The 27,563-nt window shown below is 38.7% G+C and overlaps 2 protein-coding genes across 7 annotated transcripts in view; one reads left to right on the top strand and one right to left on the bottom strand.

The window, feature by feature from the left end:
* The window catches only part of ABCB1 (ATP binding cassette subfamily B member 1), a 53,592-nt gene extending 51,671 nt beyond the window's left edge, over positions 1-1,921 (bottom strand). For all 6 annotated transcript variants that reach the window (XR_008821441.1, XM_056336096.1, XM_056336099.1 and 3 more), the window contains exon 1: positions 1,726-1,921. The gene's annotated coding sequence lies outside the window, so the exon portion shown is untranslated. The remainder of the gene's footprint in view (positions 1-1,725) is intronic.
* Positions 1,922-10,602: 8,681 nt separating this feature from the next.
* The window catches only part of RUNDC3B (RUN domain containing 3B), a 55,428-nt gene continuing 38,467 nt past the window's right edge, over positions 10,603-27,563 (top strand). Inside the window, exons 1-3 of the mRNA XM_056337696.1 lie at positions 10,603-10,985; positions 17,730-17,845; positions 26,619-26,752. Of these exons, the coding sequence (XP_056193671.1) occupies positions 10,882-10,985; positions 17,730-17,845; positions 26,619-26,752 (354 nt within the window). The 5' untranslated portion in view covers positions 10,603-10,881. The remainder of the gene's footprint in view (positions 10,986-17,729; positions 17,846-26,618; positions 26,753-27,563) is intronic.

Below are 27,563 nucleotides of genomic sequence, written 5' to 3'. Positions count from 1 at the left end.
AACTTAAACATCCCATTTTTTCCAGGGTTAAAAGCAAGGGCAAAAGCCTAAAAGTGGATTTTTAACACTTAAATAGGGTAGGCACCTCTGAGGTTGTTGTTGTTGGAAACATACCTGAAATTCTTGTAGCACTAAGCAGAATATCTCACTGATTTTTTTTGTTACTGACTTAGCCAATGCTTTCTTTGCAATTCCACTAGCAAAGCAAAACTGGTAGAAACAAGCATTTACTTATGAGGGAAAGCAATATTGTTTTATCCATATAAATCAATTCTTTCAGATCAAATGTATCAAATGGTGATGAAATTACCATCAAAATGTGTCCTGTCATATCATACATCAATGATGTGTTAGTATGTTGAAAAAAGAACTGAAAATCCAGGAATACACATAGTATCATTTAGGCTGGAAATTACCTTTAAGATCATCAAGTCCAACTGTTAGCTTCAGGACTGCCGAGTCTACCACTGAACCATGTCCCTAAGCACCACATCTATATGTTTTTTTAAATGCTTCCAAGGGTGGTGATTCCACCACGTCAGTGGGCAGCCTGTTCCAATGCTTGACCACCCTTTCAGTGAAGAAATTTTTCCTAACAGCCAATCTAAACCTCCACTGGTGTAACTTAAGGCCGTTTCCTCTTGTCCTATTGTTTGTTACATGGGAGAAGAGACCAACACCCACCTTGCTATAACTTCCTTTCAGGTAGTTGTAGAGAGCGGTAAGGTCCCTCCTTAAGCCTCCTACTCCACTCTGGGCTAAAAGCCCCCAGATCCCTCAGCTGCTCCTCATAAGCCTTGTGCTCCAGACCCTTCACCAGATTTCTTGCCCTTCTCTGGACATGCTCCAACATTTCAACGACCCTCAAAGCGAGGGGCCCAAAACTGAACACAGTTCAGTTTGGTGCAGCCTCACCAGTGCTGAGCACAGGGGGACAATCACTTCCATTGTCCTGCTGGCCACACTATATTGGATAAATGCCTAAGTAGTAATCAGCATTATTCAAAACACAGGTTTTAAAGCTAATCATGACAGAACTCACTTGATACAATCTGAAGTGAAATATTCAGAAGGAGTTTTAGGTCAGAAAGGGAGGGTGATGCTGGGATCACCAAAGGATAAAACTATGATAGTCCATGACTCCCCACAGCAAAACCTGTGTTAGATTCACTTTTGGAATTGCTTACATTTTTGTGAGAATGTGCACTCGCAGAAATCGGTAAACCACTAATCACATTAGTGAAAAAAATCTCACAAACCAGAACAGGAAGAATAGAAAGAAGCAAAACTGCACTAGTTCAAACAGTGGCCATCCGATAACCAGATTCCTGTAAGCTCTTTCATGTTCAGCTGGCCACTACTGATCTAGACCTTGGGACTCTGCTGTTTCAGGAACACAGAAATAAAATAAAAATTCCAGACTTTGCTTTGAGAATCTTAAGATCAGAGGGAAAGAACTCTATTCCATATAAAAAACCATGTTTAGCATTAGCATAGGCAATGAGCATTGGGAACACATCATTAGAGCCATTTTGCAGTAGTACATATCACACACCACTGAAGTATATAATCACTGGAAGAGTACAGATTGGATATGTATGGAACCCTAGGTTAGCTGGAGGGACATTGGCTTTTATAAACGAAGAGATTTCTGTAGAAGACAAGATTTTATCATCAGCTTTATATGGTTTTCAACCACTGAAGCAGAACATAAACGCCCTTTACCTGTTTATGTGTCTCTCGCCAGATAAAAGCTCTGTTGCTGACTTCGTGACACAGGATATTCAGTGTGGTTCACAGCTAGGTCCAGTTTTTAATCAAAAGGATGGAAAATCCTCAATTAGATATGCTGCAACACCTGTGAAAAATAAAAAGAGCTATCTGCCTTCACTCTGCATGATCAGTACAGCTACAAGCTCTGCCGACGATGTTAGAAGAGGAACCTACAGGAAATGATCTGGCTTTATAAATAGTTTTAGGCCGGATAGATCAAGCTTTAACTGTTTGGCTACCAACGTGGAACAAAGATGACCTACAAACACTGAATGGAAATCTGGTAGTCTATCAAACATGGAAAGGAAATCCTGAACATAGCATGCAAGTCATGTAAAAGCATAACAAAAGGAAAAATTCAGAAGCAACAGTATTTTAATAGTCAAACAGATGCCTTTGCCAAGGTTGTGGTGGTCCCAGTAAACTTAACATTTGAAGAAACACCCATTTTGAAAACAAAACAAAGAAAATCATATCAAGCAAGGTATCAAAGATCTAGCCACTATTACAGCACAGAAATGAGGAAACAGAGGGGCAATTACTATAGAAGCTAGTAAACAGATGCAGCATAGAGAGCATAGTGTGGCCAGATAATAAACACTTGTAGATCAAAAGGACTATATACACTTCAAGTAGATTTGTTTCAATAGGTGCATTAACACAATCATGTAGGAGTTGCCTGAATGCAAAAGAGAGTATTAGAAGACAGCTAGCTGACCAAACATGAAGAAGATGGGTGCATAATTGCCTAACTTGTGCTGTGAATAGCCCCACTAAGAGAAAAACAACATTAAAACATTAGAGAATACATGAACCACAGGCTAGGATACAAACAGACTACACTAAACCATGTGTAGTCCCACCTACCATGCAAAATGAGATTAAACATTGTAGGCTAATACTAGATCCACTGAAAAAATGAGTTGAGGTAGTTCCAGTAAAAGCTACAGCTAAGTCTACCAGAGTGCAACCATTTAACATATTTTCCAGATGGGATTTAAACTAATAAATTAATTTGGAGCCAGGAAAATATTTTCAAGGGCAAACCATCATGGAATTACATGGAAGCCTGGGAAGAAAGGTTCCACATTGCTGGGAACTCCCAGTTCAAGGTGAATTGAATGCTGCAACAGGGCTATAAAAATAGCACTGGGCAAAACATTGAAAAATTACAGAAAAGCTTGGTTTTTCACATCATGATATGCTATCCTGTGAGCCACAACAGCTTCTCAAAAGCTCACGTGATTTAGAGCTCTCCCTGGGAGAAAAAAAAAAGACTGCCTAATGTTTTAACTGAAGAATGGATACAGACCCTATCTAAACACTGGAAAGAGATTAATGTTGTTATGGCAACTCAACTGGGAAGGAAAGCTCAGTGCATGTATAAACAAACAGGAACAAACCACTACTCTGCAGAATGGCAAGGAGGATGGAAAGTAATGTTCCATATTTTCCACTCAAGTTTAGTCTAAACTGTAAATGGGATGGACTAGCCCCAATTGTGAATAAAGCAGGACCTTACGCATATCGATTAAAACTCCAGGATGGAAAAATGTCTAAGTAGTTCCAGTTTCAATTTTAATCATGGGAAGGTAAATAAGTTAACACAAAGCAAGAATGTTATGTTATAGATATTGTTATTAAAATTTAACAGTGAGTAAGGCATATGGGAAATCTCACCAGAATCATTGCCAGCAGAAAGACTATTAAAAGAAGCAGCAAAAATTAACGGCTTGTCTTTGTCTGAGTGAAGTTGGCATATTTTTATTAATAAATTAAGTTAGGTTCAAAATTATGAATATTTGGGGAGCAGCAAGCACCCTTCTTGTTGATAACAGACCCTACCTCTAGTGGCAATGAAAAGCTCTTTTGTGACAAAGTTCATGAAAACTTTGGATAAATGTCTCTACCTCTTTAAGATTATGGCAGACAAGTGTGAAGGCTAAACTATAGCATCTGTGATTCATGACACCAAAAATAATTTTATGATTTTAACAAATGTCTCTAAGGGAATGTGTTATGGGGGCTTGATGCAGCATACAAATTTAACTTGCATATTTTATTTCTATTTACTTGGCTAAAACAGCCACACCAACTGAAACACTAGTGGAAAACACCAGATACGGTTAAACCAAGTGTGAAAGCCAGAAGCCAAGTAGAAACTGAAACAAAGAAGGTCAAACATGTTCAGTTCAGAGTTTTGTTGTTGCTGTTTAACTTTTTAAACCAAAGATTCCAGCTGACAGACAAGTCACAGTTTTTGGAATACAAGATACGATTCAGTGGCAGCAAATTAATAGAGTGCATAATACTGTGAGCAAAGCATTTACTTCGACTTTTCCAAAGCAGAACAGATATACTCCTTTTATTAAAGGGACATTCACAACACTGACCCAGAAATGGATTCCGTATGACTGAGTACAACATATGAAGATGGTTTAGGGGTACTATTTCAGAAGGAGTAGAAGTTGCAACCAGAATTCTGGACACTCATGTAGAAACTTTGACTAGTAAGTTATCAAAAATCAGGACATATATGCAACATTCAAAACTCACGAAGTAAATATAAAAATACATCTTTGAATGTTATTTACCTGAGATTTAACATTGTCATATACAAATAAAAATATGGATAGAAGTAGCAAAAATGTTAGTTTTATAGAAAGAAAAGTACTGGAACTAGGAAGTTGTATGAACATTGTTAAACTACTAATAGCGTAGTAGATTCTGTAAACAATCACCAACACACAAGTTATGGGACAGTCAGTGTGTAGGATGGCCAAAGTTTCAACCATTAAAATGGGATAGAACTGTGATTTCAGGAGAAATGAAGGCCAAGATACTATACAGGAGGTATAGAGATGATTGTAGAACAGCACATGCACAATCCACATTGCTGTTATCTGAAGAGATCTATCAGTCACTGCACAGAAGCTAAGCAGCATTACTGGTGGTATATTAAGAATGCAGAAAGGCACTGTAAGAAATGGGTCTATAGCCACTGAGGCCTGTCATGTAGGAATGCAGTCTGAAGAAGCCCTCCCCCCCCCCAATATAAACAGAATACTGCTCCTCCAATAGCAGTAACTACTTGTAAGTGGAGCCAATTAGCAGTTAATGATCCTAGGTTCTATGACACCAGATATGGATACACGTTATTGTTTCTGTGTCTGTTTCAGTAGGAATTGCCAGAAAACCATGCTCCATGTAGGGAAATAAGCATATAATAAAATATAAGAAGAAATAAGAACTGTAACACCCAGAACACCACCAACCTGGGACTAATTTGAAATCTTTGTAACAAAAATGTTAAGGCATCACAGCGAATAGAGCAAGTAGGTAAAAAAATTTTATGAATACACACCAAGCAGTGAAAGGACATATCACTTTGGAGAATCAACAGCCATTAAGATCAGGAACAGATGCAGAAACCCTGATTCTACCACAATATTTTTAGAGGATAGTCAAGTACTGGTACAAGAATGATGTGTTATTTTAACCATAAATCATCACCTGTGTATTAACTAGCTGTCTTTTTGTTACAGCTCATAGCATGTCTTGTAGTGTGTGACAGAAGTTCCTGGGGCTAATCTGTAGTTAAACAATTGCAAAAAACCTACACTGATTTTTCAAGAAAACCACGAAACAAGGCTAGAGCAGGGTAGCACTCAACCTTCTTGCTCTGAGGCAGTACCTAGCCCTGAGCCAGCAGAGCTTGAGACTGGGTTCAGAATAGAGGCATAGGGAACAGAGTTTCCATCCCATCATTGACAGGAAGCATACCATGGAAATAGGCTTCTACAAGTAGAAGTATACTAAGCACAATATAATCAATATTTGCTTGCCTTGATCCCAGACATAAGCACACTAAAACAGCAAACCCAGCAATAAAATACAAGCATTTTGTAACACAGCTAATTATACGAATAATGTGGAACCACAAAGGGACAAAGACTTTGGATATAGTTTCACAAAAAAAAGATTCAGAAAAATATATGCTAGTAACAAAACCTGGAAAATAAGAATGAAGGCTGCAGAATAAGCAGGAAAGAAGCCTGGCAAAATCAGAGCAAGTTCTAGTCCTGAAAGTAAAAGGTTAACTATTGGCAGTAGATGAGATCCTCTGCTTGTTTTGATTGGGAAGGGGTGAGGAACATTAAAACATCAAGGATGACCATGGAAGAGTGGGGAGAAAAGTCATCCACTTCAGTTCTGTCCTTACTGAAGGGCTCTTGAGCCTGGCCACCTCAACATCAGCAATTCAGGCCCTCAAGAACCACAGCAATCAACACAGCATACACATCAGTTGCAAAAAGGGATATACTGTTCCTGGATGTATAGGAAAATTATATATCAAGGTTTGACTTGCACATCTGTGAACTGAAAAGATCTTAACATATTTTTATCATCTACCTACCTGATCAAATGAGGCCACCAAGTGGCAATGTAAATATTCAAAATCACAAAGGAAAAATGTAATACTTTTTAATAACATAAGAACTTTAGAATATGCAAGAAGAATAGTCAAAATAAACAAACATTGTTTATATTTATGTGCCCTGACAATCTCATTTATCATTTGCAAGCACGGATTTCAAAAGCTGTCTTCCATTGTTTAAGCCACAATGCCTTCAAATATCGCTTTCCTAATCATTTCAGACAAGCAATCTTAAACTGACTTGCACTAAGTTTTAAAATCATAGATTGAATCCTATCCTAAATCACAAGCATGCATCATCTTTCAGTGTCTACTTTTTCTTGGCCAACTCTACTATCATGATGTCTTCTTGTAGAATTCGGGTATCGTTCCTGTTCTCCTTCTGTTCGTGACTGTCACTCAAGTATGCTATAAAAAGGCCTATGGTACTCTCCTTTCCTCAATTCCTTGCACTCCCTCCACAGAATTAAGTATCAGCAGAATGCCAAAACAGAAGGTGGATGGAATTCCATCTTCTAAAACACCCTCAAAACTTTTCTTTTAAAGCATCCTGTTTTCCTAAAGATTTCTTTAAGACTTAAAGATAAGCAATAATGCTGAAGTGCAAGGTCTACAAATAATTTGACAAATGTACTGATTCTGAGAATTCATTCAAGACAGATTGATTTGAAAAAGTGTAACTAGAACTCCAAATGGTACCTAGCGGGTACTGTACCATCAGTACAATGAGATCGGTAAATCAATATCACAGATATGCAGAGGATGCTGGCAAAAAAACCCAAAAAAATCCCAACAACCCACAACAAAACAAAAAAAGCTAAAAACCCTTCATAACAAACCATGAACTTTAAAACAGCAAGCATGTATGCCTCCCACATATACACAAAGCTAAGCAACTGATGGAAATCCATGGGATGGGCTCCAAACAGCACTCTGAAAAAGCAATAGTAAAATATGTCACATCTCATACCAATATGTGCCATAACAGATTTGTGGTTTGCTCCTAACCAAGGAAGTCTTACATGATATCTTGATATCAAGGTTTTCTCCTACTGCAAATCACAAGCAATGTCAACTTGTTGCAGGTTAACTTCAGCCAGCACCTAAGCTACACACAGTCCAGTGGGATGGGAGAGAGACTTCGAAGGGCAAAAGAGAAAAAAAAAATGCGGGTTCAGTTCCAGATAGTTTAATAACCAAAGCAAGGCAGCGCATGCAAGCAAAGCAAAATAAGAAAAACATTCACACCACAGGTAGATGTTTAGCCATTTCCAGGAAAGCAGGGCTTCATCGTTTGTCACAGCACTCTCCAAACTATCAAGCTGCAACAAGGTCTTTTACCATCTCACACCAACACACTCTTCATGCCAGTCCCTCTACTGCCTTCTCCTCGTCTCGTCTCATCCAGGGCATACTCTCTCTTCTCTTGCTTCTTCCTCTTTCTGCTTCTTCCTCGGCTGCTCCCTCTTCGTTGGCTCTCAACCACTTAACAGAACCAGCCACAGCTGCACCTTATCTACATCGGCCAACCCACCGCCCCTGAAGCCAGCCCACAGTTGTATATTATCAATGCTAATTAACCCAGCTTCATTCCTCTACAATCGCTCATAATAGTTACTTAAGATGACAAGTGCTGTAATCTCAAATGTCCCCGCTTCCTTATTCTGTCCCATCAACTCACACAGATGCAGCGTTGTCATTAATACGGTGTATCCATATTATGTATTCTGTATTCAGAAACCTTAGAGCTGAAAGTACTTGGAATAATCCTACACGGCAACTACCAGCTGTGAATCAAAAAAATCTTAGGCTGGAAGGAAGTCATTTTTCTACCTGCTCACAGCAGGGCCAATTTTGGAGTTAGATCAGGCATGGCTGATTCTTCATCCAGTTAAGTTTTGCATATCTCCAGGACAAACATCACAGAGCTGCTCTGAACAATCCATTCCAGTGTTTGAACATCTTTGCTGTTAATATTCTTTCCCAATATCTATCCCTTGCTGCAGCTTGTGACAATTACCCCTTGTCTGTTTGCTATGCACTCCTCAGAAAAGCCTGTTCCCTCTATCCTCCCATTAGGTAGTTGAAGGCAGTAGGATTTTCCCTTCACCTATTTTCTCACAGACAGGCATCAAAAATGCAAGAGTTAGTATAGTAAATTTCCTGAGCTTTCTTAAGTTTAAGGCAGCTGATGATATTAAATTTATTAATCTTTTAAATTCTTTTAAAGTCTTCTGGAACCTTTTTACAGTTCCTTCTTTGATAAGACAGTAGTAGAAGACAAATTACATTTGAAAGAAAGCAATGATATTTGAGAAAATTCTTGTACTGGAGGACTAAAACTAATCAATATTGAACCCTAAGGCTTGATCCAACAGATAAGCCTGATATCATCTTAAATGTCTTTCAAGTATAAAAAAGTTGTAGTTTCCATAAACAAGGCAAAGGAGAAGAACAGAGAAGATACTTTGCTTTTGATATATCTATAGAAAAGTTCTCCTGTTGTTTGGGGTTTTGTAAAGCATTGATAATTATCCAGTATTATTTTTTCATAATTTCCAGAACAGACCATGCAGCTGAAATCACTCATCTGCAGAGTGATTCTACTTCACCCTCAGCTTGAACTTAATCAAAAAATTACTCAAGCTGCACGAATCTCTTAATAGTAGATACAAAGACAACAGTCCTCAACAAAGACTCCGAGTAGCACAGAGAAACATGAAGACAGGTTCTTTATTTCCAAGTCAACAAGTAACATTTTCAACATTTTCCTTTGATTGTCTGAAAGAAAAAGTAAAGAACAAAAGCTTGTTTCAATCTCATTCTAGTAATTTCATACCCCCAAAAATTGTTACTCTTGCTTTCAGAGCAAAGAAAGTATATCTTCATTCAGGTTTACCTGTGTCCCTACTTCTTTTATGCTGTTTTTGGAGAGGTAAGGAAGAGGCAGGAAGCAGAACAATGAACTACCTCCTAGTGAATTTGAATTAGAATGTGTTTAGGAAAAAAAAAAAACCAAAACACCCAAGCCAGGATGAAGCTTTACCTTAAGGAAGGCAAAACAGTTTACCTACTATGTGATACAAAGTTCAAAGTTGTTCAGCTACATACTCAGTGGGGTGAGGACACAGCATGTCAAGTAACTTGATAATATTCGAAGTTTTGGTAAATGGTAACAACACTTGAAACAATTTATGCAATATTTTCTGACAAAAAAATTCACTTGTATGTTACTACATATGAAAACATAGCCATCTAGAAGGAAATCTACTGTTTAAAGTTCCTGTGTCAACACAAATCCTCTTCAGGTAACGTAATTGGCAGTCAATAAGTGAATACAGTTCTGTTTGACAGCATCTCTACGAAATAGCTGCATATCTGCAAGTGACACTCTCCAAGGAAATCATAGTCCAGTGGGGGTTTGCATGTGTATAAGTAGAAGTGTTCCCATTTCATTAATAGGAATGGAGAGCTTTGACTAACAGACACATTTAGGAATATCACGTGCACAACTCAGTAGAATAGTTGTGCCACAACTTATGTCACCATTCATCCTTATCGCACACAAATGAAGTTATTCTTTTAAGCAGAAAGGGAACTTACTCCCCTAAAGGAAAGAAAACAAAATAATCCATACAGCTTCATATCCCCTCAACTATCCAGGAAAACCCACTCCTTCACACCCCACAAAACACAACAGATGTACTGCTAGCTTTCCTTCGAAAGTATTGTTTAATCCCATCTTCCAGTGACTCAGGCTTTGTTTTCTTCTCTGTCTTGAGAATGAAACGGCATCAAGGCATAGCCCTGTAGCGAGGGCTCTTCCAGGCATGCTCAGCAATAACGCCTTTGTTCGGAGCGGGGACCGGCGCCTCTGTTCCGGCTGCGAGAGCACATTACCATTTCGCTCACATATTCCCGCAAGCGAGGCCGCTGACGGTTACCTGTGCCGTAAAGCAGCATCTAACGGGTCAGAGCTTTAACTCGCAGCCACCGCAGCCTACAGCCCGAGGAGTTCTCGCATCCCAGACAGCGACTCGCCAAGAAGCGAGAGAACTGGTAACGACGCAAAGACGACTACGATTCCCGCAGGGCTACGGGGCTTACTGGGGAGCCCAGAACCCTACAGGCACGTACCCAGCGAGGGGACACGAAGGTGGATCAGGGGAAAGGAGCGTTTGGCGGACGGGGAGCGCAGGGAGTCTCCCACAGGCGGCACCCCCCGCACCTGGCGGGGCGCGCCCGGCCCGGGAAAGCGCCCCCGCTGCCCTCCCGCCACCGCAGGTGCCGGCGCCGCACCCTCCCCCGGCAGCTTCCGCTGGCGGCGCGCGCCCCTTTGAAGCACCGGCCGCGCCGCCGCGCCCCTCCCGCGCGCTGATTGGCTGGCGGCGCCGGCGCTCTGCGGCGCCGTGGCCGCCCGGAGCGGGGGGAGGGGGCGCGAGCCGCCCCCGCCGCGGGGACCCCGGCGTCTCCTCTGCCGCCCTGCCACCCGCCTCGGGGCGCTGCTCCCGCGCAAGCCGGGCGGCGGGAGGGGGAGCGGGGCCGAGGGCGGCAGCGACACTGGGGCCGCCTCCTCGTGCGGCGGCGGCGGGCGCAGCATCCTCGAGACCGAGAGGCCGGGAACAAAGGCGCCGTGCCAGCCCCGGCGGCTTCTCCAGCCCCCAGCGGAGATGGCGTCCCTCGGCTTAGGGGGGCTCAACGTCCCCGCCCGTAGGAAGAGCGTCCCGTCCCGCAACGCCGCGGTGGAACGGCGGAACTTGATCACGGTCTGCAGGTAAGCGCCGGGCCCGGCCCCGCCCTGCGCCGCCCGAGGGGACCGTGCCTCGCCCTCCCGCCGCTCCGGCCGCCGGCAGCCTGGCCTGAGGGGACCGTGCCGCCCCCGCACCGCGCAGGTGACTCGCGGTCGCTCGGGGCCGGAGCGCGGGAGGCAGCTCCCCCGCAGCCGGCGGCTGCCCTGCGGGGGGAGGCCGGTGGAGGATGCCGGCCGCGGGGGGGGGCGCCGGCTTGCCAGGGGCACGTCGCGGCGAGAGAGGGCGGCGGTTGCCTCCGCCCTGACTCAGCGGCTGCGGGAGCCTCCGGCTGAGGGGCGCTCCCACGGCGGCAGGGGCACACCTGGCGGCGCCGCCGGGCGCACCGGGCCGTTACGCTGTGAGGCGGGAGCCGTTTGCTTTCGCACCTCGGCTGCGCTCCCGGGCGAGGCGTCCGCCGGAGCCAGGCGGGGCGGGCTGAACTCCCGGCGGCGTTGAACGGAGGCGTTCATCTTCGTGCGAAGGGAATTGGTGGGTGTCGATTCCTCTTAAATGGATGCGGCACGGCCGCCTTTAAAATTTAGGTTTAATATGTTATTGGACGTGAAGTGAAACCTAAAACTGTTTTTGCAAGCCGCTGTAGAAGCTGCTGGCCGTGCGGTCTGGCTAACGCGCCGCTGCCGCAGCAGCGGTCCCGAGGAGGCTGTGTTCAGGGGATATTTTTATCTCCAAAATCTAGATCAGGAGACTGCAGTACAGGCTAGATCCAGTACATTATATTTTTTTCAAGCATCTTAGTGCTGAGCTTATACAAGCTCAACAATACTTGCTATGGCTTTTCATGTAAGCCTTTCCACTGCCGTCGTTGTTGAATCCATGCAGCATTTCCAAGCGTGCAGTACTGACCCATTACATCATGGCAAACTTTTAAAGACATGAATATATGCTGGTAGTGATGACTCTGTTAGTTCGTTTGTTCCAATTGCTAAATCTTTACGTTATCAGACCAGTTTGAATATTATCTGGAGAAGGTCTTCAACAGATTCATATTAGCTATGATAATAACTTTAATACTCACAAATTTTAATAACATACCAGGACAACTATTAGATAGTCTTGTACCCTCACTACTTCATGCTGCAGCAGTATTTTTAAAAAGACTTTAGGACCCCATAGTTGTCATAGTCTTTTTTTCCACCTTCCCCTCGCTTGGCCCCCACCCTCAAGCTTTTATTGTACATTGGTAGTAGGCTTTACAAAGTGTGAATTGTATCATCTTGCTACTGAAAGGAGTTTCCTTCAATATTCCTTCAAGTCCTAGTATATTCTGCCTTTTCCCAGGCTTTTATGCTTACCTCTACGCTTACCTCAGAAAAAGAAATGCAACAAAAACATAGAAAAAGGTTTCTATCAGACTTGCTGAAGCAGATCAAGTAGAAGTAACAGAAGTTTTCAGTTTCACTATTGTTACCAAGACACAGATATTGCCAATCTGCAGGCTTGGGAAAACACCAGTTTTATCAAGTAATGACATAATTTTACAAGCTATGAACAGTTCTTTTTAAAGGATTATATTGTATTCTACACAGTTTGTTGTTTTTTTCTGCCCCCTCATTTGAAGGGAACTCTTCTGTACTCTGTGCTCTTACATTTTCTTTTTCAGTTTGTTTTTTTTCATGTCCTTGTCCTGCAGTTGAAATGATGTTGTAACTTATTTAAAGGTGCTTAGAAATCTAAGGGAATTCAGTCAAGCACAATGAAGCAAGGAGCTACTGCAGAAACTACTTTCAGTTGGTGTATTTGTATTATTTTCAGTAAAACAACTTAATTTTGCTTCATCTCCATGAAACCTGAAGTTCCTAGTTTGTGAATACACCTAAAATTTGGAAACGGTTATGAAGAAAATGGAACTGCGTTATTATGATGTGCATACATTTATTTATATTTTTATTCTTCTGCTAGTCTAAGAATAAATGTTTAAAAATTTTCCCAGCTTTACTGTAGCTATTAACACATTTTCTAATACTGAAAAGTGTTATTGTTAGGAATAGTCAAATTACTATCAAAACCAGTAGGATAGTAGTCCTTTCCAATCAAAATCCTATGAGAATGTGAAATAGTTCTGGTAAAAATAGCACCAATGAATCGAGTCAATTAAATTTGGATGGGTGTGGCTTGCTAACCAGTGAGGGTGAGAAACCACTATGAAGATACTCCTCTGATTTACCATGTTAACAGTCTGATAATTTAATGCTATGTTTGTCAAAGCTTCATTATAGCAGATTTTTACTTAATAGTTAAGCCAGGCTTTGGGTTTTTAGTCTTTTCTTACAGTGGTGATCTAACTGCTCATGCAGATGTGGATAGTTTCCTGTATTTACAGCTAAGCAAGGAATAGTTTGTTTCCACTAAAATACTGAGTGGCACTGTAGCCATGGGAAGTAACGTAGTTAGTTAAGTTCCATAAACCAATTGAATGTGAAAATGCATGGTTATGTTTGTGCAGCTGCATAGCCATGGTTTAAATTGCAATAAGGTTTAGGATTTTTTTTTTTTATAAGTAATATATTTTCTAAGCTCTGTCTCTCTCCCTACCTTTTTTTCCCTAAGGTTTGATGCCTTCCATTTTCCAGTAAGTGACGCTGGAGTTTTGAGGTTGTTTACCTTGTTTGAATCTAGTCTTCCCTAAGATTTATAGATCAAAGGTCCACAAAGATACAGAACCATGAAGTGAGGGTCATAGTTTAAATACAGCATTTTAACACAGAATTGAACAACACTCAGGAAATGTATTTTTAAAATAGTGACTCTGGTATTATGCATAAGAGCTTTTGCAGTGACGTTGACCCTTACCTGAACTACCTGGTTTCATGTCCAAGCCATGTTTTCTACTATAAGGGATATTAGTTTGAAATCTCGGGGATTGTTCTATACTAATAATTTATGTTCTTTAAAATGGCATTTTAATGACATTTCCCAAATTGCAAGCCAAATAAATTTGACAGAATTCTTCCATTCATTTGAAAACTCAGAGGAGCATGAATCTGACAATGAAAACTGACAAATTCATATAGCAGTCAAATTTTCTGCCTATTTGTCTCTTTTTCATTAGAGGCTTATTGCTGTTTAGGAAATAAGCCTGGGATATATCTACAAAAGGTTTGACTTTGGTTTGAAATTATTGAAGAAATTTGGGAGACCTTCTTATGCATCTGGCAAAACTGGAAGAACCTACCCCAAAAAGACTGCTATAAATCAATCTTATTCAAGAATGTTTCCCTCTTACATGATTTGGAAAGTCTTTCTAAGGTTGGAGAATGCTGCTGTTTCTGCATCTTTTTTTTGCTCAAGGAAGACTGGATTCGTGACTGAATCTGAAAACATCAGAGTTCAGGAAGGCTGTTTAGAAACACCGATACTGGAATCTCTCTAATAGCAGATACCTTATGGGGGATGAAAAAAACCCCAACAAAACCAGCCCCAAACAACCCTATTGTTGTAGTGATAAAATGGGAAATAATTGGATAAAAGACCTTTTTAAAGAGTCTTGAAGCAACAGGTATTGGAGCTGTATTACTTGTCTGTTCCTACAGGCCACCCAAAAGTTCATCTTAGAAAATTTTGTTCTCAAGCCACTCTACTTGCTCATGCCCTTTTGTTACAATTTCTCTGTTAACCTGTGAAGTGTAGGTAGATTGTTGTGTGGGAGTGCAATGCTGCTATAGCAGTCCAGTGGAGAGATGATGAAGTTGGGAGCAACAAAGGGAAACAAGAAAGCTGCTCTATCTCTGCCTACTTAGACATTTTTTCTTCATAGCTCTTGTGTACATTAGACCTGAACTTTTCTTTCTTGACTTTCACTCCCCAAGTGGTTCCACGTAACTGTACAACAGCATGGGCTTTTTTTTTTTTTTTTTCTGTTGGGCTGTATACTGGAAGCAATGTATGAAGCATCTTTCATGATTGAGTAAAATTACTTACCCAGTGCTTACAGTGTAACCTTTTTTCAAAGACATCACTTCTACATACCTTAAATCCTTTTTCCAATCTGTGTGATCAGCATGGTGAAGTGTGACTATCTAACACGCAAAATGTGCTTGTGACTTTTAACTTGCACTTAGAATTATGTTTGCCTCTCTGTAGTACTGGAGAAAAAAAAATCAACACAGAAGTATTTGCCTACAAATTTTTTTAAATCTCCAAAAAAAATATATCCAGTCAATGAAATTTTGCATGGTAGCACTGTTATCTTCCTGGTCAATGGAAATAAGGTGCACATACTTGCACTCCCTTTCAGTTCCTCCTAAAAGCCAATTTCAGCTAAACTTGACATAAAGGTTGTTTAGTCTTTTGGTAAAAGCGTAGAGTAGAGAGATGGGAATTAATATTTCTATGGAGGGCATGGTGGCAGTAATATGAGCACTTAAAAAGACCACCATTAATGATGATGAGCTGTTAGACTGTCATTTCTAATCAGACCCTAGGTATTTAAAAATTGTGTCCTTAAAACTAGATAGATTTTTTTTCTTCAATTACAGAATGCTTTAAAATAATAATAAAAAAATTATCTGTGATTTTTAGAAGTGTGTGTGAATTGCTTATAAGTGGTTTTTCTTGAATGTCTGTGTTTCTGAATGTGTATCATATACAACATTAATCAGTGAACTTTTAAGTAGGACACTGAAGAGACGAAAAGTAGGCATAGCTATATATTATACTTTACTTTGTTTTGCAGTTTATGGATGACAGTGTCTCTGAGTTTTAAGATTATATTCCTATATATAGTCCAGTACATTGTATTGCTAACTTATATATGTACCCGTGAGTGAATGGTATGCTGCACCTTCTGTTTTTCAGATCTGCATGGCGTGGGAAGAGCCTTCTTGTTACAGTTAATACCGATTTAGTCATGTAATTGCTATATACATTTGTCTTTCAAAATTAAGGGCGTTTTTTTAGATAATTTCACAGCTCTGGTATAGCTTTGAGGAAGCAGTCGTTACTGCCATTACAGTAGTCAATAGCAATGATACTGACTAGGTAGAAATTTACTGTTGGCCATGCATGTCTCTCACTTACTCAAAATTGGTTGGAAATGTGGAGGAGTTCAAAACTGAGTCATAACTTGGCACTGCAGAAGAAGCTTCCTCCCCCACCCTTCTTATTCCTAATTCCCATCCTGCCAGAAATGCTACAACAATAGAGGCCTGCAGGAAAGGTAGGATGGGGAGTCTTTATTCAGAAGTTTACTTAGTATAATGTAATTGAGTTGCAACTCTTGAAATATATATGTCAATTCATTTTGAGCATAATTAGTTTCATTTACTAAATGAGCATCAGGAGGCTGTGCTAACTCCACTAAAAAGTTATGCTACTTTTACAGTATGGAGCATTTGAGAATAGTACTGCTGGTTTAAGGAATCACATTCCTCCTATGCCTATATAGTATACCGTTTCTTCAGCTGTGCTGTATAACTGTTGGTTTTGAGATGCTGTGAAGCATGTTTATTACGAGTGTATCCATATTTAAGAGTCACTTCACTCATCCTGTTAAGTGCTGAAAATCTAGATTGGTTCATAAGCCCCATTAAAAAGTAGAACTGGCGTAACTGAGAGAGGGAACAGGGTGCTCAGTTTGATATGAGCAAGCAGAGTGAGAACTTCCTAAGCTGGTACTCTTGAAATTTGGGTGTTGTGAAAGCTATCGCCTCAGACGGTGGTATGGCTTCATTAATGCAAATAAGGATAGTTGCAGAAAATACAATAAATGCTCAAAATAAGTGTTACATTCAAAGTTGAGAACATATGAAACTTGCCTTGAAACTGAGAACTGAAGAACAAGGAGCAGAAAGGAAAATAAAAATGGGTTATGATTAAAATGAAGGCAAGAGAAAAATAAATTTTTCCTTCATTTCTTGGGGTTTTAACTGTCTTTTTCTTAATAAGAATGAAACTGTTTAAGTGCAGGTGTAACTAAACGCAGCTAACTGGCTAATTGACTAGGTTTTTACACTTTTTATTGTTTTTATACACTAGTTTTTTATACTTTTTACAGTGGCTTCATTCAGCCTTTCCAATTTCAAATGTTAGATAATTTAAATTGATAATTTTAAATTTCTGACATAATACTGAAGTATTATTCAGGGTTTTTTTATTATTTTTATTACTGAAGTATTATTCAGTAATTAATCAGTATGGTGCTGAATAGTGAGTACCACCATTCACAGGGAAATCAGCCTAAGTTAGTACACAGTGTTAACGGTGCATAAAAATTGATTGTTTTACAATATGTTTGGATTATTCTTGCATTAGGATGAAATTACAGTGTTCTCATAATAGGATAAAGTTTATACTTCTGACTCTTGGGCATGGATTTTGGGAATAAAAGAAGCATTGAAATGTCAGGCAAAAATTGTGATGTTTAGGATTACAAAGAAATTGGATGCTTTTGAGTGCTTCTTTTTCTACAGCTTTATTGAAATGGAGAAGAGGAAAATAATTAGAAAATAATTAGCTCACTACTACATAAAAAGTGTAGGGATTTTAGTTTTTCTTTTTGTTTTTCAGGCTTTATGCCTAAGACCAATGATGATTGTATTTCTAGACTATTTCTTGATGTGGTATGTGTTTGTGTTGCTCTGACTGAACTTGAAATCATCAAGGTGGTTTTTTTGGTTCTTTGCTCATTTGGTTTATACAAACTACTGTCCTGCTATAGAGGACCAATAGCTATCTGTATAATCTATGATTGTTCTGTGCTTTTGCTCTAGGTTTTCAGTCAAGACTCTGATTGACCGTTCCTGTTTTGAGACTATAGATGATACTTCCCCTGAATTTAATAATTTTGCAGCCATTCTGGAACAGATTCTAAGTCATCGACTGAAAGGTATGTTAATTAACTTCCTTACTGGTGATGTTTTTTGCCATGAGAATCTGTTCATGTGAAACCAGTGTTCATCTGTGGAAACTCCTTGATGCTGAATTAAAGTGTTGGCTTTGTGTGCGTTCCTGATTGTTTGCATTGCTGTGGAAAACTGAAGGAGATGGTTTTTGTGAAACATGTTTCCAATGGTCTTGTTAAAAGCCTTCTTGGGTGGTCATTAAGCAAGTGGATGTTGCCATGGTGCTGAGCTCTGTCTGCTTTTTTGGTTTATGATAAGGCTGTGTCCTAAGAGTCTGAGTCTGAAAGACAATTGCAGTGTTTTCAGTTTTAACAGAAGTTACAGAGAGTATGTCTGTGGTGCTGCTCCCTTTTCTTTCTCCCTTCCCTGCCTTTGTTGCCACCTTTTCCAGGTACTGTGTTTAGGTCCCTTCATTTCTGTCCCCCGCCCCCCTAGTGAAGCTAGTTTTTACTATTGTAATGTAACGGATCTGGATTAAATGGCTTTTGAGAAAGGCCAGTTGTTGGTTTTCCTCTTGTATTGGAGTCGGATGTTGTTCTAATTCAAGAAAATGTCTGTTTCCATTTTCTGATTGTTCTAGAGGAAGCTGCTTTGCTAAAGGAACTCAGTGTGCCTTAGCAGTAACAGTCAGTTGAAAAGGACTTTGGAAGCTTCTCATTCCTCAGTTTTGTGTACAGTTTCTGAAATTGAAGATTATGAAGGACATCATAATCATCTAAATATAGACATGTAATCTGACAATGTACTCCTTTTCATACTCTTGCTTTTTGATATTCATAACTAAGCTTTGTGAACAATATTGTGTGTAGGCAGACATTTGAGTAGCACAATTACTACCTGCTGTCATTCTGTCAGAGAAGAAAAAAAAATACCACACAGTGGGGTAGAAACATAGTGTTTGTCACATTGTGACAAAAATTATTTGAGTGATTATGGGTACTTAGCAACTTGACGATGAAGGGAAGTTGCTCTGTTTTTCTCCTTCGCCCCCAGCTTCAGTGATGTTTGAGCAAAAATCATGATATTTTTTTTGTTGGTTTTTTTTTTTGTTTCTTCAGAGTCTATTATTCAGGACAGGCAGTACAGAGAATCAATCTTGATAGATTGGCAAATGGGTTGCAGGCAAATAGAATTGAAAAGTAAAAACTTATTTCAAATAAGAAATAGAGAAAATCAAAAAGCGGAATTGTTGTTTCAGTCTCCCCCTTGTAATTACTAGTATGATTTGTCTAAGTTTGCAGAGTTAAATAAAAATACAGAAGAGGGGTAGCATTGTGCATTGTATTGCAAAAGAGGAATATTTTGGTAATAAGCTAAATCACTGTAATTGCTTTTTTAAAAAATTGAATGGGAAATTGAGCTAATAAATGTGCCGTGACAATTCCAGTTTTAAGAGGGTATATATTACACAACACAGGGCTTGAAAAAAATCACATTTTTTGATGAAAATTACTATTATATTCTGAATACGTTCCTCGTGTCAGAAGGAGCACACTGAAGGCAGACTGGAGATTGCAGTGGTTATATGAAATGTTCTAAAGCAGGTGGAACATACCTGATCCTTTTGTCTATGGTAAGATAAATGGCTTTATTGTATCAAAGTTGTCAGCATAATCCCATGGCAGTGTAGTTAAAGAGATGATTCAGATTTCAGTTTGTGTAGACCTTTGCTTAATCTTAAGGCCGTAGCAAATAACAATTCTTAATCTTCAGCTTCTTTTGGAAGTACTGGGTGAGGGAGGAGACTTTAAAAAAAAGTCCTTTACAATGCAAATTAAATAAGTTTACTTTTATTAGAAAACATTTATTAGCAACTGTCTTTTCTGGCATTTCATATAGCATGTTTTTAAGCAAAGTATTGTCTTGATGGAGTATATTGACTGTTGCTACTTACTCGTTTAGTGTTCAGGCAGGACCCAGACAAAACAAAATGGAAGGAAGAAAGGATAGCAATTTTAAGGGGAAAAAATGTTCAACTACAAGGATTAGAATTCTGTGCTTTTCCCGAAACCGTTGCTATTAAGAATTCTGAAATAATAGTTCTCCAAGCCTCATCTTCCTGTCTGTTCTGCTAAAAATGCCAGTTACAGCAATATGAACACCGTTTTAAAATTGATTTCTGATACGTAACTGATCTGATGTTGCTGGTTCTGAATAACAAAAGGGTCATGAAACAACATTCATAGTGGTTTGGGTGGTTTTGTTGGTTTGTTTTTTTCTTTTCAGAACGATTGGAGCATTTAGTTTGGAAAGTACCTTAGAAAGTCATCTAGTCCAACCTTGTACTCAAAGCAAGGCTGTTGCAGATTGCTCATGCCATTTTCCAGTTGTGTTGAATATCTCCATGAGTTTTCTTAAACTCAGTTCAGCTTGCTATAGGATTTTATTATCCTTACACACCCCACACACCTCAACACCAGCCTCCCTTACTTTGTGCTTACCTTTCTCTGATATTGCCTGTGGTCTTCACTGGATCCTGTGGTGAGCCAGATCAGGAAGTCAAACAGGCAGAAAACTAATGACTTTCCCCATGGATGCCCTTCTTCAACCCAACTGCTCATTTTCTTAAGAGTGGTTTAGATGTGGGTGTTTGCTTAGTAAGTAAATGAGGTCAGCATCAATATATCAGCTCACACAAGAGATCTGTGAATGCTGCTTGAATGCAGGTGTCTGATCATGTGATACAGAAGACTTATTGCGTATGGCACCAAAATAGGAACATAATATGCCATGGCCAAAAGGCCACATCCGTACTACCTTACAGTAGTTACATGTGCACCAATGCCAATAAGTAGCAGTCAAGAATAGGCCACTGTTAGAAAAAGCAGTCTGGCTCACAGCCTGTTGTTAATTGCTCTAAGGAAGAGAAAGAGAGTTTGGGTGAACTGTATTAACTGTCTTCAGGGATTGCAAGCTGTTGACTGCCTTTTGCTCTAGAAAGTGGAGAGATGCTTATGCCTGTACCGTGTAATACTGTATGTATATTATATCTGGTACTCCCTAGAAGAGCTGAATTTATTGTGAGTGAAGAGTAGACCAAATATTGTAATGAGGAGGATATAAATCATGTGTTCTTCCTGTGAATAAAATAAGCTGTGTGGCATGCCTGCTGGCAAGATGTGATACTGCTGGACAGGAAGATTGAAGATCTTGAAAAGTAGGAGAGGAGTAACAGAAAAAAGATAAGTGACTAATTAATCTTTTATTCCCTCTCAGGAATAAGAGTTTACACTGTTTTACAATACAGCAGAGAGTAAGTGATATTCTGAGTCAATACAGAGACAATGTATTTGAAGGTCTCTGGATCAAATAAGACCTATAGTCCCAAAGGGATTTTACAAATTTGTGTACATATGTCTGTGTGTTTGATAATTTTTAAAGCAAGCTGACTAATTTCAGAAGCCTTCCCCCCCCCCCCCCCCCCCCCCCCCCCCAGATAGTAATTTGGAATTAATTTCTACCTTAACCATTCTGTACTGTGGAGATTAAGCTGTATCTTTTGTTGTCGTCTTGGTGGTTTCTTGTTTTCACTGCTGGCCACGGATTTTTCAGCTGTATTTCCTCTAAGTGTCCTTTTTATCAGATCAGCTAAGTAAAGACAGATAGTGCAGAAATGGTAGGGGCATCAAAAAGTGTTCAGCAACAGTACTTGGGATTTGATCACAGGTATATCTTAGCTGATTTAAAATCTGAAGTCAATTCAAAGGGTTGTATGTATTGTCTTTACTATATCACAATGTTTTACAGTTTTCTGCCTTTTTCTATCACTTCAATTTTAACTGAGTTAGTATAGAAGAACATTAATAACTATTGTAGATTTTTATGGCCATCATCTGAAACTTATTTGTGAAAACTGTTGTCATGTTGTATGTATTTGTTGACTTGCTATGTTTTTGTAATATCCTTTACAACAAAATGTGTTTATATCCAAATTGCTAGCCAGTTTGCATGCTTAGAAATAGTTTTGATGTATAAATTAAGTTCTGTCACTGACATGTATAGTGCATCTTGCTTGTGACTTCTGTAATTTTCACATCATAGTTACTATAAGCATACTTGTCATCTATGCACTTAATTGCATTTACCACCATAATGACACAAAATGGTGTGCTGTACTGTGCTACTTTGACACTGCCACAACTCGTGTGCCTTTTTTCCTGTATGTACATTTAGACAGTTGTAAACATGTCAAAAACTTCTGCTAGAGTTGCCCATGGAAGCTACTGATCGATGTTATTCCTAATCTTTAGCGACTGTGGAGTTTGCTTGCTTGCTTTAGTTTTTTCTTTTAGAAGACTTGCTATGAGTAGTAAGCTTCTAAGGTGATCAGTACTGCTTTAGTGGAAAGTTAAATGTTATAATTCTTTCTTTCCTCACTCTATAAAATGTTCTAGTTCCATGCATCATCAGTAGTCTGGTGGTAGTAATGGTAAATGGATGTACTAGTGATGTCAGTGGTATATGGTCAGTTTTTGCACTTCTTCATAGTAAGGTGAATTATTAGATAATTCATTCTGAAGCAGTGAAAGACTTTCCATCTATCTGCAGTGCACAATTTATCTCTTCCAGTATGGGTTTTGTTTTACTTACTTACTTTTAGGAGGGGAAAAAAGCACTACTAACTGCTATTTCACAGAGTCTCTTTCGAAGCAATGAATATTTATGTTGTATTTATTAATCAAAATTCCCTGAATTGTAATAATTCAGGCATAAGCAGTGGTTACAAAGGGAAAGGGTATGAACTGTGTCTGCAGAAGACAATTTGTACTTGTAGGGGTAGGTGACAGGTGAGGAGGCAGGCTTCGAGTGAGTAATACGCAGTTTGTAATGTGGCTTATCCTGAGAGACAAATCTGCTGGATAAAATAGTTAAGGTAATGGCAATATAATGGGGGTGAAAAAGATAGGTTAAGGAAATAAGAGCTGAAGGCCCTACTGTCAAGAAAAATACAAGGTCTAAGCTTATAGCTAAAGTGGCCTTTTTTTTCGTACAATAATGCTATTAACAGAATAGCTTTTGTTACTAGATTTAACATTTATACACACATAGTGACCCTATTACTGGTTTTGGCTAAAAAGAAGTAGTAGGGCTCTTGTATAATTTGTGGTTTAACTCATTCTTCTTTCTCCTGTATGTAGAAAAATCGTAAATGAATTTATAATTGTCTTGGAGGACTGGGTTTATGAATTACTGTGATCTTTTTTATTTTTAATGCCTCATTTTGTAGGCCCAAAATAAAAAGGTAGGTATCACAAAAATTCCTCAATGGACCAGCATGCCATTTTATTTTGAACAAGTTTTATTAAAAACTTTTTTTCTTTCCAGGATAGAAAAATTTGTTGCAAACTAACTGATATAGGGAAGTCTGTAGAAAACCTGCCTGTACCTTAGAGCATCCTAGTTGTTAATACTTTGCAACTGTGGAACTTTGTAGATGAGAATTTGGAGCTGTGACTGAGTAGGAATCAAACTGTTTAATGTCTTATTTGTGAAGAATTCCTTGGGCATGAAAAAAGATCTGCAACAACTGGTGTTGTGGATGTTTGTATCTAGTTGCCAGACTGCAGTGGAAATGGGTTGATACAAATAGGCATATAGCAGTATTTAAAAAATACAGTGAAATAAATTTTCACAGTATTGTTTCTATTTGCTTTGCAGTTCTGTAGGCAAGAATTAAATTAATTTGAACAATGTAATACTAAACCTGCAGTTTCCATGCTTGCTTATTTTTGTTTGACTGAGAAAAACAATAACATCATTCCTGCTGGAATAGCTGTCATCTTCTGTGTCTATAAACTTCCTGGCAAAGATCACATAGGCTTTGTCCTTTGGACCTCCCAGGAAACATGTTCTGCCAAAGTACTTAAGGAAAGAGTAAAAGTTGTATACTAAAATCAGCTTTCCAAGTGTATTAGGATCCTTTAAAATTTAAATATGTTATTGGAATCATAGAACAGGCCAGGTTGACAAAGACCTCAAAAAATCATCTGGTCCAACCATTTGTTGGAAGGGGAGCTTAGATGAGATTATCTAGCACCCTGTCCAATCACATTTTGGATATCTCCAGCAATGGGGACTCTACCACATTCCTAGGAAGTTTTTCCAGTGAATGGTTGCTACTACTGTAGAAAAAATCTTTCTTATGTTGTGATGAAACCTCTGAGTGCAACTCCTATTGGTTGCCCTTTGTCTTCTCCACGTGGCTCCTTGTAAAGATAGAGCTTCCATCCTCTTTGTAGCCACCCTTTAAGTTCTGGAATACTGTTATGTGTTCCCCTTTGAACATTCTCTTCCCTAGGGGGAAAGACCTAATGCCTTCAGCTTTTCCTCATGGAGCAGGTTCTTCAGCCTGTTGAACATCTTTGTGGCCCTCCTTTGAACCACCTCCAATTTGTCCATCTCCATCATTAATTGAGGCACAGCTTGACGAGCACTGAGTAGTGGGAACTATTTCATTCCTCATTCTTGTGTACATTGAGTGCATCGAGGGCCAAACAATTTCGTATCCTGAAAGCTTTTGAAACTGTAGGGAATATACAGCTCAATATCTTATTTAGTAGTTCTTAAAATACATTCTCACTATTCTTGGACAGTCTTTCCCAACATTTTTCTGTTGGATTATAGATAATAGAATGATTAAGGAAGTTTTTCTTCAGATGTCTATAATCACTAGACTGTCAAGGTTTACAATTGTAGGGAGAAAAATGGTGAAATATAAAATCAGTTTACAAAAGGCCCTGAGCCAGCTGTGAATTTCAAGTGAAAACAATTCCTGCTGAAGTCTGAACCCATCATAGCCTTTCGCAGAGCTGACTGCAAGATGAGAGCCCACTCTTATGTCAGATATATTGTAATTATGGCCAGCTTGTTTTGTTGATCAGTGTAAGCCAAGTAAGTGCTGCGTGCTGATATGTATTTCTGTTATAGAGAGATTTTGTTTTTAAATTATGTGGGTTTTCAGGTGTTCATTTGTAAAAGGAATTGCTTTGAATTAGTGACTTAGAAAACTATAGAGTGAAACTGTCTGGTTTTTGCTGAATATATTCTGTCCTCAAGATTCAAGTTTGAAAAAGCCACAAAAATTGTTGTGTGATATGCTTGCCTTTATTAGCTGGCACTGGAATTGCTGACACAAAGATATCTTCACACTTAAGTTGTATTTAATTTTGCAGGTATAATCCCCAGGGCAGAAATGTTCCTGATATGGTAAAGAATATGAAAAATATCTGTAGCTTTTTGTGTTGTTAAAATGAAGTTGAATTTTTGTTGCTGTCCACTACACCTGGCATTTCAACAAAGTAGTAAGTTTTCAAGAGTGCTTACCTCAAGGAAATTCTTTTAATTTAGTACTTAGAGCTAAGAAGATCTGAATCTACAGTAACTGAAAAGCATTTTGGGATTTTGTTTTTCCTTTGGCATATTGAGTAGTATATATTAATTCTTCCTGGTTTCTTTTCTTTTTTTTTTTTAGTTTAATATGTCTTTTATCAAGCTTTGAATTTAATAAATAAATCTACGTGGTGATATAAGCAGATGGACCACAAAGTCAAGTTATATGCACACTCTAGGGGGAAAAAAACCCCACCACTTGAATATCTTAAGGTCATAGGGAACAGCTCTTTGACACTGTTCTGCCTATGCTTGGGGCTAAGATAAGTCATGCTAGGTACAAATATCCTTGTCATATTTTTGCATTTTATTTTCAGTATGTATGATTTGCAGTATCAGTCCAATATACTCTTGAAATGTGAGCTTTCTAACAGCAAAAGAATTAGAAGCCTTTCTGATAAATTAGTAAAGCTTCAGAAATACAAATCAAGATGAAAAATAAAATTTGCTGTAAAATAAGATCTTATTTTATGTGGAGAAAAGGTTTTCCATGTATGTAGTAATGTCAGTCACCAGAGGGCAATGTTCATCTTACTTTTTACATACCTGTTCACAGGTACATGCAGTTCAGTCTGAAAAATGAGGCTGAACTGTTGCTTCTGTGATTAAATGTATTTTGTGTGGAGGGCTTTCACGTCATATGTAATTTTCTCTTTAATTTTCTAACTGCAATACATTGCAAGCTGGAAAAAAAATATGAAGGATTTTGGTTAAAGCTCCCGAAGAGATATTGATTTCCTCAATTCATATTGGTCACCTTCCCAAGGGAAGTTCTGTGTGTACTCGAAGTAAATTGTGACTGCAAAACAGTTTTGATCATGCATCAATTTCTTCTTCAAATAAAGCACATTTTGATAAGTTCCAATCTGCTCCTAAATTAAGGATAACACTACCACAGCAAACAGCGATCCTTTGTATTTATATACTTTAAAAAAAAAAGAAAAGAACAAAACTCTTTACTGGACTGTATTTGTGAAACACATGGTACTACCCAAAATAAGTAACAGAAATTCTTCTTGCATCATATTTTTAAGTCACAACAGTATGTGCTCTATTGTGATTTAAGAGTCCTGTGAAGAAGTCTCGAGTATTATTATAGCATACTAACAAGTTAAAAACAAACAAAATACACATATGTACACAAAACATCCAGATTTCTTTTTGTGTGTAAGTTTCAAACCAGAGTGACCTGCATAATGCAATGTTACACCTGTGAGCCAGTTTCCAGTAGGAATTTATGGACTTGCTAGTATAAAATCCTGTTAATGCAGACAACCTATAAGAAACTATTTTAATTATGTTTATCTCCCATAAGCAGAGAGAGAGGAAGGTCCATAAATCTTTACATATCTTGTATTTTTATTTAAGGTCAGATCACCTGGTTCGGCTATGAAAGTCCTCGTAGTTTCTGGGACTACATTCGAGTAGCTTGCAGAAAAGTTTCTCACAATTGCATCTGCAGTATTGAGAACATGGAGAATGTTGGTTCTTCTAGAGCTAAGGTAGGGAAAGGAAAAGGTCAAACTGACTTTTTTTATTACATTGTTCTGTGTAAAATATAGCTGACATTTCTGTACCCAGAAGAAAAACGTATTGCTGAGTGTACCCCACAAAATTTTCCATTGTTTGAAATAATCATTTTTTTATACATACCTAGTAAATGTTTACCTTTTAAAAAAACATATCTAAATCTGAATGTGTTTCCTTTTAAATTTATGTTATTCAGTGGAATAAATTTCAAATTCTCCATTTGGTGAGCATGTTGTATTATAAAATGATTGCCTTCACATTTCTGAACATATACAGCATTTTCAAAAAAAACTGTGTGTTGAGGGAAATCAGGCATGCCTGCAGGAACTTAAGAAATACTATTTTAAAATTTTAGAAATGTGATTTCCCACCCCAACCTAAGAATCATTTGATTTTGTATATAATTTATGCGCTAAAAGAAAAGGTGTGGTCAGTTCTTGAGTTTGTTGTTGAGATTGTGCAGGAAGCCTTTAACAGATTTATCTGCTAATAAAGATCCATAATTTCAAAGGATCTGTATAGAAATGACATCACAATTTCTGATTGTTGATATGTTGAAGTTAAGTAACAATTTAATATGTTTATATGCATATAAACTGAATTAGAATAAGCTTTAAACTGACCTATCATTAAATCACAAGAGTGAGATAGATTAACATCTTAGGAAAAAAAAGCAACAAAAACCACCAACACCAAGAAAACCCAAAAAAACCTGTTGGACAGAGATTACAGGTTCTTTTTACTAGACTGGGATGCTTTTCAATAGCTTGTTATTTCTGCAAT

Source organism: Falco biarmicus, chromosome 4 (genome assembly GCF_023638135.1).
Source record: "Falco biarmicus isolate bFalBia1 chromosome 4, bFalBia1.pri, whole genome shotgun sequence".
Lineage (NCBI taxonomy): Eukaryota > Metazoa > Chordata > Aves > Falconiformes > Falconidae > Falco > Falco biarmicus.
This window is presented reverse-complemented; position numbering and strand designations above follow the sequence as displayed.